Source organism: Astatotilapia calliptera, chromosome 8 (genome assembly GCF_964374335.1).
Source record: "Astatotilapia calliptera chromosome 8, fAstCal68.1, whole genome shotgun sequence".
Lineage (NCBI taxonomy): Eukaryota > Metazoa > Chordata > Actinopteri > Cichliformes > Cichlidae > Astatotilapia > Astatotilapia calliptera.
In genome coordinates, this window is record NC_137429.1 from 1,307,501 (window position 1) to 1,318,249 (window position 10,749).

At 46.5% G+C, this 10,749-nt stretch overlaps 1 protein-coding gene across 1 annotated transcript in view; it reads left to right on the top strand.

The window, feature by feature from the left end:
- syde1 (synapse defective Rho GTPase homolog 1) overlaps positions 1-9,425 on the top strand; it is a 16,701-nt gene extending 7,276 nt beyond the window's left edge. The window contains exons 3-14 of the mRNA XM_026177802.2: positions 1-349; positions 432-770; positions 1,067-1,262; positions 1,760-1,923; positions 3,321-3,425; positions 3,521-3,609; positions 5,204-5,341; positions 5,418-5,544; positions 5,672-5,847; positions 6,629-6,884; positions 6,965-7,255; positions 7,436-9,425. The exon at positions 1-349 is cut by the window's left edge and continues 129 nt beyond it. Of these exons, the coding sequence (XP_026033587.2) occupies positions 1-349; positions 432-770; positions 1,067-1,262; positions 1,760-1,923; positions 3,321-3,425; positions 3,521-3,609; positions 5,204-5,341; positions 5,418-5,544; positions 5,672-5,847; positions 6,629-6,884; positions 6,965-7,255; positions 7,436-7,617 (2,412 nt within the window). The 3' untranslated portion in view covers positions 7,618-9,425. The remainder of the gene's footprint in view (positions 350-431; positions 771-1,066; positions 1,263-1,759; positions 1,924-3,320; positions 3,426-3,520; positions 3,610-5,203; positions 5,342-5,417; positions 5,545-5,671; positions 5,848-6,628; positions 6,885-6,964; positions 7,256-7,435) is intronic.
- Positions 9,426-10,749: the final 1,324 nt, after the last annotated feature.

Sequence of the window (10,749 nt, forward strand, 5' to 3'; positions counted from 1 at the left end):
TCCGTCAGTGCCAAGCTGTCTGGCCAGCGCGCCTACCTGCAGAGCCTGGATCGCAGCAGCCGAGCCTGGGTGCTTTCTTCAGGAAAGACTGCAGATGAAGTGTGCGACCCTCAGGAGGACAGTGGCAGCAACATCTGGTACAACCCGATCCCCGAGGAGGAGGACTTAGGAGGTCTACGCCGGGACGAGGATGTATGGAAGCGGAGGGCAAAAAAAGATGAGCCTAGTGCTGGAACAGACATTGGCGGAGGTTGCAGCAGTGCCAGTCCACTGGAGGACTTTCAGTGCTCCAGCCTCCCCAATCCAAGTGTCAGTCACCATATCGATGACATCAAAGCAGAAAATACAGGTAAGACTTCCTGTTTCACCTGCTGTCACCACATTGCTCAGGTTTTGTCTTCATTGGCGTTCTTCATCTCACCCTGCTTCAGACTCTCCTCCAGACTCTAGTCCCGCCTCCCAAAAGAAAGGGGGTGTGTCAGGAAGTATGATTGACAGGTTGAGGTCTCCTGGTACGGTAAGAAAACTCTCTCTAAAGATGAAGAAACTTCCCGAGCTGCGCCGGAAACTCAGCCTCCGCTCATCTTCTCGGGCCCATCGGCAAACAAATGACAATAGAGGAAGCGGAGAGGAGTCGGCTGGTAAGAGCACGGCATCATTATTGGCGCTCTCCAACCAGAACGTGATCAGCAAGTATCATCTGGACAGCTCCACCTCTCCAGCCCGACCACAGCGACGGTCATCAAGAGGATGCTCAGCCAGTAAAGGAGGTAAACCGCTCGTGGGGGAGAAGAGGTTAGCTCAGATGTAGAGCAGGAACTTTCATGGCTCTGGGCAGGATTCAGGAGTAAACCGATAGTGAGAATGAGTACACAGTAAATACAAAGCGTCTGTGACTGTATTTCACAGAAATCTGTGTATCTTCCTGATATTTCTGACCTTGCCAGAACCACATTAAGGTCATGGATTCCATCTTCATCCATTTTCAATAAAGCGTGGGGAGTCTCAGCCTCTAAGTGAAATCCAGTGAAAAACTACTATAATAGAACGTGTGTCTTCCTGTCAGGGTATCTTAGTGACGGGGACTCCCCTGAACTACTGCCACGACAGCAGCCCTCTCAACACGTGATCACCCAGGATGGGCCCTGTGACGTCAGCTCATTCCAGCTGTACGTGGGCTCCGACCCGCCGAGATGCAGCCAACGGGTGACGGGTTTACTGACTGTCCACTTGCTGGGGCTGGAGGAGATGAAGACCAGCAGGTATAAACATACCTTCAAGCCTTTAATTCACTTCAACACAGAATCTGAACACAGCAGCATCCAGTGGACATTAAGAGAACTGCAGGTCAACAGTCTAAAGCTCAGACTGGCTGTTTTACCAGCAGCTAATTCATGACTGTATAGGGTATAAATCGTCTGAGTACAGGTCTGATATAAAACATTCTTCTAACCTGGATCTCTGGTATCTGACCAACAATATGTCTGCTGGGGTTACCAGCAGACCATACAAGAAGTCTGAGCTCCAGTTTTAGGAATTTACTTGGATGTTACTGAGTACTAATTAGCAGGTCGTCTGTGTCTATGTGATACACCGGACAGACCTGTACAGTCTAACAAACTAATCCACCCTCTTGGTCACTTCTAGCTCCACTGACAACATTTTTCTGTGAATGTTGTGTTCAAGGGGGCCCCCTGTTGGAGGGTTAGGTTCAGATTTGGAGCAGTCATTCTCTGTCTCTCTGGATGTTCGGTCTCAGGTCAGAGGGCAGTAAGGAAGTCTTCCTGGTGATACAGATTGATGGGGTGACGAGAGCGAGGACTGCCCTCCTGATGCTGCGAGGCTCGGCCCTCCCCTTAAACCACACTTTCCACCTGGAGCTAGAGCGAGCCAGGCAGCTCCGCATAGTGGTATTAACACCAGGTAATACAACAAAGCCGCATTCAGGCAGAACCAACGTTCCCTCTAATGTTTCACGTGTCTGAGCGAATGCACAAACTCCCTGAGCGTCCCCTTGGACCACTGTGAGCAACAGCAGACGTGTGCACTGTGGTCACGCCAGCATCGAATAAGTTACATGTTTATTAAAATAATCAAATTACAGCATTTATGTGAGACTACTTTTAATTACCGTATTTCCCGGACTACAAAGCGCACCTAAATATTAGCCGCACAAGCTAAAATCAGGGGAAAATCCTGTTTTGTACATACATTAGCCGCACCTGACCAAAAGCCGCAGGTGTTTCAATGTTGACTTATCATATGTAAGAGAATATGCACAAAGGGAATTGTCAGGAAAGAGATGGCTGTTTGGAGACATCACTTTTATTAATATTTTGAAAAACAAGTTATAGGTACATATTTGCACATGTAGTACATAACAGTAACCTATAGCACACCAGAAAAATAGATTCAGACTACCTTTTAGGCTCAGGTGCAGTGACACAGCTTTAACAAGAAGAAAAGTCAGTCATTCACCATCTTTCTCTTCTTCCTGCGCACTAAAACCACCAAAGTCCTCTTCTCCAGTGTCGGATACAAACAGGCTCAGGATGGCTTCGTCATCCACTCTTCTTCTCTCCTTCGTTGTCACTTTCAAAACCAAAGAAATCCTCGTTGTCAGTGTCAGAGTCGAACACCCTCTGAAGGGCCGTGGCGGTGTCCTCCTCTCCATCATGCAGCAGTCCAGCCCTTCAAAATCCGTTGGTGATCGTGGATGTTTTCACACTTTTCCACGCTGTCAGAATCCACCGGTGGAGTTGGGCATAACTTGCTTTTTGGGCATAACTTGCAAGTTTATCGCCGCTCATCATCCACGACTCCCGCTGAACGCGTACCGCTACTTTGTTTTTCGTGCTACTTGTACGGCACTACGTTGCCTGGCGGACGGACATGTGACTAACATACCACTCTTGAACCCCGATCCTTCCGCCAGGCAACGTAGTGCCGTACAACAGTGGAACACACAAAACAAATCGTCTTACGATATCACAAAAATCATGGACAATCCATAGAAAAGCCGCACCTGACTAAAAGCCGCAGGGTTCAAAGCTTGTGCAAAAAGTAGCGGCTTATAGCCCGACATTTACGGTAACTGCTTTAGCCCACTTACAATGAAAATTTAAAAAAAAAATCTTGTCCATGTGCAGCATGTTAACACTATTGGAAGGAAAAATAACTTGAACTCCAATTTTCAAAACACAACTTTCTATTTTTATTTGATCACGACCCCCCCCACACACACACACACACACACATCATCATATTCTTTGGGTGTCCATTTAAATCTGCTCACAAATTTTTTTTCTCCCCTTTTTCAGTCTGTGGACCCAAAACAACATCTGAGCAGAGTCCCAACTCAGGTGGTCCAACTAGAAACCGGGTGTGCGGTCTGGGTGGGGTCTCCATCCCCCCTCTCTTCAAAGGTTCATTATACCACATTGTTCATTGTTAATGCAGCTGACACTATGATTATCATTGACGTCTGAATTGTATGCTGAGGATGTGTTTGGTTTGTCAGGGAGTCGCTGTCAGCAGCTCTGTGTGAAGCTGGAGCCCAGAGGACTTCTCTATATCAAACTGTCTCTGCAGGAGAAATGGGACACGCAGGTACACAATCCCACTGCTGCTGCTGATACATGCAGCTAGATTTAACTGGAACCAGCAGGTCACCTGGGCGGGGTCCCATCGTCCTGCTAGTCTGGACTGTTCTTCAAATAGCACAACTCGAAAACTTTGAATATACTAACAACGTATATAATGGTAAAAGTAAGCTTTCACATATTCATTACCAGAGATGGGCAGTAACGCGTTACTTGTAACGCGTTACTGTAATCTGATTACTTTTTTCAAGTAACGAGTAAAGTAAGGGATTACTATTGCAAAAACGGTAATTAGATTACCGCTACTTTCCCGTAGGAACGCTGCATTACTGCGTTACTAAAACCGTGATTTTTTTGCGAGAATGTCTCACGACAGTGACGTAAGCGAGTGCGACGTTAGTGACAACAGCTGTGTGCAGATCAACAATGGATCACATATCGAGTGCAGAGAGAGTATGAGCGTGCAGCGTTTAAAGCGTGGAAGTACTGACCTTACTTTGAGTTTGATTCCATAAAAAGTGACAAAAACATTAGTGTCCGCTGTGCGTGGGAAGAAAACTTCTCTTTACAGCGAAAAACCCCTAAACTTCCAACAAGCACCGAGTAGCTACGACGTAATGGGAAACTCACAGAGAAACTCACGGATTCTTCCACTGACCGCGGCACACCTGCACCAGGGTAACCCTCCGCCTACCCCACTCCTGCTTTACAGGTGAAAATAGAGCAACAGGACCGCTGAGTCTTTGACTTTATTTATTTTCTGCTGTGTTTTACTTGCATCTATTTGAAAGACTGAGTGTAAACACACAAAATATTTTATTTTATGTGCTGGAATGTGCAGAAAATAGGTTTCAATGTTAAACTAATTTCTTCCAGTCAGAGAATGTTGCAGATAATTAAATGTTTGCTTGATGCATAAAGTTAAAAGATTAAAAATGATAAAACAAGTTTTAAAAAGAGACTTTTCCATTTGATCACATTTTGTATGATGATTATGCAGAAAAAGTAGAATTGGGCTGAAAGATCTATCGCTTTATCAGCTACTCAGGTTGTAAATCGTGTTTTTAAAAAGTAACTAAGTAACTAAGTAATTAATTACTTTTGAAAATAAGTAATCAGTAAAGTAAGGGGATTACTTTTTTGGGGAAGTAATCAGTAATTAGTTACTGATTACTTTTTTCAAGTAACTTGACCAGCACTGTTCATTACACATAAAGTGAAATTTTTGAAGCCTTTTTTGTTGTTTTCATTTTGGTGATTGTGGTTGTGATATGGAAACGTCCAGCTTCTCAAGGGTGTGTTCACTCACACAGTCGGTACCTGGTGGGGCTCCTTCACCATCAATGCCTGCTGCAGTGCAGTGTAGCATAGCCACGGTCAGCCTGCAGCTGCTCCAGTATTACAGAAGCCCAGATAGGGGTTCAGGTCAGGTGAGCTGGCAGACCAATCACAGTAGCATCATGCTCAGCAAACCCTCTGGTAGGAGTTGCACCGCTGCTGAAAAGGGAAATCAGCATCTCCATGATGAGCATGAAGTGCTGTGAACTGTGGACCAACCACCACCGCTGCTACAGACTCAATCTTAAATTGTGTGTCTGCAGCCCAACGGCGACGCATCCACCCCGTCCTCTGTGTTTGGGGTTGAGCTCCACCACCTGGTGGAGAAAGAGGGCTCTGCAACTCCCGTCCCCCTGCTGATCCAGAAAACAGTGGCAGAGATCGAACGACGGGGACTGAAGGTTAGCGTGCAAGTCTGCTGTGACAAAGATGCCGCGGCTTCGCCGTCAGCTGATTATGTGTCTGTGTGTGTGTCAGGTGGTAGGTCTTTACAGGCTCTGTGGCTCTGCTGCGGTGAAGAAGGAGCTCAGGGATTGGTTCGAAAGGAACAGCTCAGCAGTTTGTCTATCTGAGGACCTCTACCCTGACATCAACGTAATCACAGGTAAGCACAGCAGAGAACATGTACTTGACCCCTGGCTCCTTACCCTGTCCCTGTGTCTGAGCTAGACTCTGACCCGACCTCTGATCGTCCTCATACTCGTTGTGACTGCACTCACCTGCCTCCTCAGGGATTCTAAAGGACTACCTGCGGGAGCTGCCATCCCCCCTCATCACTAGGACTCTGTACCAGGTGGTCCGGGAGGCCATGACCCTACGACCCCCACCTGTCCAACCTGCAACACCTGATCCCCAACTGTCCCAAAGGACCGTGGAGCTGCTGTCCTGTCTGCCACCTCCAGAAAGGGTAACAGCCAGTACTCCTGCAGTACTACTGTGGTAATCTTGCAGTGCACCAGCAGTATTCTTACAATGCAGCTTCCTGCTGTGTCCTCACAGTCAGCAGTACCTTGACTCAGTCTATCTGATGGACACTAGCCCACAATGTTCTTCCTCATGCTACTCTTCTTCTTCTGTGTGCAGGCCTGCTGTTGGTCCTGCTTCTTCCTGTCTCTGGGACACTACTGTGACCCAGCTGTGAGCCCTCTATGACCGCTCTAGTTTGCAGAGTTGGTGTAAGACAGATAAAGAACACACAGCGTTTACATTTAAAGCAAATGATGAAGGTTTGATTTCGTCTGATCGAGCATGTCGCGCTAGAACTGGCCAGTGACATAATTCCAGTAGTCAAGGAATTCTGCATGCACCAACTGCATTCTCATTGAGACGTTTCTTCTTCGTTAATGCAGAAGCTGCTGTCGCGGTTCCCGGTGCATTGTGGGTAATGTTGGCAGCAGCCTTTGAACAGGAAGAATAGTCTGGAATAATGAACGCATGCTTCCTGTTTACTTCCTGTATGAACACATGGTCCTACAGAGGGGTAGAAAACTGGCAGCTTCAGCTGCAACCTAACACCCTGACCTTTGACCTTTTCGCAACCTGGAACCTTTGAAGTAAAATAAACAGGCTGAATATTTTACATTCGGGAAAATTGAGACGAGTTAATCTGAAATCTGACATCAGGTCAGATTTCAGCAGGTCAACCGCTGAGTTGTCTACTAACTGTCCTCGCCATCTCTCGCTTTCAGGCCACTCTGTTGCTCCTGCTCGACCACCTCAGCCTCGTAGCATCTTTGAGCGCCGCCAACAGGATGACTCATCAGAACCTCGCCGTGTGCTTCGGGCCTGTGCTCCTCACGCCAACCCAAGATGCGTGGAGGGGGGGAGGAGGGAAGTCGGGAAGAGGATCAACGAAGGGCTTCTATCATGGCGAGGAGATGGCGAGCGCCGTGGACTTCAAACGGCACATCGAAGCGCTGCACTACCTGCTGCAGCTGTGGCCAGGTAAGCCCTACAGACCTGCCCACATTCCTTACCTTGCCATGGAACCCATCGAGATCGTCCCAATTGTTCTTTGTCCTCAGTGCCGACTCATCGAGCACCAGCCGACGCCAATGCCTCGCCTCCTCCCTCCTCCACCCCTCACCAGAATCCCTTGGTGCAGCAGCAGCGGCATCCTGCGTTGCGCCTGGCTCTACCACAGAGCCCTGAAGAGGAGGTGGTGGTGTCACGGCGAGGGCGTGGCGGTGTGGCCCGGCTGGAGAGTCCACCGCCAATCAACAGGTACGCGGGAGACTGGAGCGTTTGCGGACAAGAGTTTCTGACCGGGCAGGATGCCGATTACGATGAGGTGGCAGGAAGCGAGAGCGATGCAGGTAAAAATCAGCTGATCGTCTACCTATACACATGGTTAACCTGCACAGGTGTCACTGAAACACCTGTTTGATTCCTGCTGGGTCACATTACGGCCGGAGAGGGTGACTGTAGAACTGACAGGTGTCTGACTGACAGCCCCTTCTCCTCTCTGACTCTGCTTCTTCCTCTTGGCTTTTCAGGGAGTGATGATGAAGACGAGGAGGAGAAGAAGAGGGCATGGCCAACAGGAGGGGGCGGAGCTCTGTACATGGATGACTTCCTGGACTTTGACGCTCCGTTTAACTGTCGGCTCAGCCTGAAGGACTTTGACACGCTGATTCACGACCTGGACCGCGAGCTCGCCAAACAGATCTGTCTGTAGAGAAGGAGGAGGAGCAGGAGGAGGAGCAGGAGCAGGAGGAGGAGGAAGATCTGACCTCATTAAATTTCAGATCAGCTGAGTTTTAAAGTGTTTGTCTCTGATGGTTTGAGTTTGTGCTTAAATGAAACTACAATGAAGTTTGTGTGGGAAAGCAGATCAGCTGTTAGCTTGACCTCTGACCTTTTACTCCATACCTGTTTTCAGCAATGAGAACAGAATAACTTTTCATAGCAACAGGGATGAACATTAATGATCGCTCAAAGTTCAGAGTTCATCAAAGAAACTTTTTATAACTTTTTCAGTGAATTATAATTAACGTTGAATTATTTAACGTAATGAAAAAAAACACCTGACGTGTTTATTTTCGGACTTTTAAAAAAGAGAGAAGAGTCATTTTACTCTGCAACACATTTCAAAAGCAAACATTGAAAATAAAAGAAAACATTTCTTGTAATAATAAAAAATAAATAATTAGCATGAAGAGAAAAACCTGAACTAATCTCGGTGCTGGTAAAATATGAGTTTTGTATTTCTCTGTTTTGGGCCTTAAAGAAGAATATTCTAGTTAAAATAAATGAAACAAATAGTTATCTGAAAAAATGGGAAATGTTCTCATTGCCATGACTTTAAAGTCTTTTTCATTGTGAGAGTGTTTATATTGATTAACTATAAAGTTAAAAAAGGAAACAATTAAATGCCTGACCTTTAAATCATCTAAACTCAACCCTCCATTATCCCATCATCAGGGCTCAAAGTACCAATGTTCTCATTCCTCAAATGATAGAAAATAATCTTTAAATAAGGGGAAACTATAATCTGAAAAAGGTGATCATGGTGATGAAGGTTCTCAAATCAAGTTTCATTCAAAGCGTTTCTTTGGTGAAGTCTGAAGGTGAGGCTACGTCGCTCTTTAAACTGATTAAATCAGCTGCTCAGGACGTCTTGAAGGAGGCGCTGTGCCGAGAACCAAACAGAAATTTATTCCTTATTTGAACCAAACAGAAATTTATTCCTTATTTGAACCAAACGGGAATTTATTCTTTATTTGAACCAAACGGGAATTTATTCCCGTTTGGTTCAAAGAAAGGACTCAAAGCGTGCACGGTGACGGTCTCAGGGTGAGTCTAACGTTGAAACCAAAGTATGTGCCTCAGAGCCTGTGAGCTAACATTAGCTCACAAAGTCCAGTAATCAGTGACATCACCAAACGAGCAGCTCTCGACAGAGTCCGCACGAGGCTTCACAGGGGGGCGGCAGCAGAGCGCCAGGTCAGGTTAGACAGCACGCATACTGGGGTTATTAATAACAACTGCTCTCTGAGATTGTGGAGCTCCGAGTTCAGGCATGCCGTTCAGAGCCACAAACCGTCAACAAACTTTGGGCCTGACTGCAGCTTCAGTGTGAAGAATGGGTTCTCTGAGGCGTGGAGGAGGTACAGGAACCTCCTTTCACAGCAGCGAGCACCGGATATCTGGGTATCAGGGCTGGACTTCGGAGGATCTGGTGTTGTTTGCACTGTTGAAGCCATAATTTCTGTTTTGATGGTACAAAGTTTCTCACTGTGAGTTTGTGAAGTTTGAAGCTCTTTTCTCCTTGTTGTTGCTGACAGTATTATTATTGTTATTATTGTTGTTGTTGTTGTTACTCTGTTTTGCACATCTTCAATAAGCACTTGTGTTTTTTACAATGAAGACGACGTTTGTCTGCAGATGAAGTAAGCAAAGTGATGAAGCACAGTTCCTGTTGGAACAGAACACAGTCTGTATGTCTTATTACCCCAAACAGCTATTAAACACCTTATTAATGAAGCTTCTGTCTGCTGTGGTCAATATCATCACTGCTGTCACTAGACCTCAGTGCACCATTCACATTGTGTTGCACTTCGCTCTCGCTCTGCAGGCCTACTTGTTGTTCCTAGAGTATTTAAAAGTAGAATGGGAGGCAGAGCCTTCAGTTTTCAGCCCCTCTTCTGTGGAACCAGCTTCCAGTTTGGATTCAGGAGACAGACACTATCTCTACTTTCAAGATTAGGCTTCAAACTTTCCTTTTTGCTAAAGCATATAGTTAGGGCTGGACCAGGTGACCCTGGATCCTCCCTTAGTTATGCTGCAATAGGTGTAGGCTGCCGGGGATTCCCATGATGCATTGGGTGTTTCTTCTTCACTCACTATGTGTTAATAGACCTCCCTGCACTGAAATGGCCTGTATTTGTATAGTGCTTTACAGCGCTCATTAGTTCTTATTAATCTCTGGCTCTCAGCAGCGTGACTTTGTCGTGTCTTCCCTAACCCCAGTCATTTGCTGCAGATGGCCGCCCCTCCCTGAGCCTGGTTCTGCTGGAGGTATGTTTCTGTTAAAGGGTGTTTTATAAATAAAGTTGAATGTCTCACAGATTAAATCTACATCATGTGACATCACACGTACCTCTGACTCCTCACTAAACATCAGCGTCTTTCTAAAGCACTACAGGCTGCCCCTCTGCAGACTTCCTGAAGTCAGTCAATCAGAACAAACCCCCCTTAAAGGGAAGGCACTAAAACAGCTTGTTTTACGAGAATTGGGGGGGGGCAAGGAGCTGCAACTAGTAACAGACAAAGCAGGATTATTCTGATCTTTGAATCATGCAAAGCTGCTGCTGCAGGACAGTCTAAAAGTCTAATCCTGTCCTCACCTCAGTTTCACGGTCTGCAGAGGAGGCAAACTGTCTGTCAGTCTGTTGATCATGTATGAGGCAGCTAAGGATGAAGCTTCCTCTGAGTTTACCTGTGAGTTTACCTGTTCACTGTGGGAACTGTCAGCCCTCAGTCTGTCTGACAAGACTCAGCGATTTCCTGAGGTCTCTGCAGCTGAAATCTGTAAGTAAAAAGGAAAGCAGCTTCCACCAGCCTGTGGGGACGTTTGTAGGACGGTCGTCTCGTCCATCTTTCAGCAGGTGCAGCTTCACCGCAGAAGACTCTGTCCTCATCAGTCCACCTTGATGACATTGACGGGATCAGAGACACATGAGACAGATCGAAATCATAACTTTGTTTATGTGGTAACTTTAAAAACAGCAAACTCTGTTTCAGGTACATGTGTCAGTTTAAGAGGGGCGGGTGGATGACGTACAGAAGCGTGATTGGCAGTGATCAG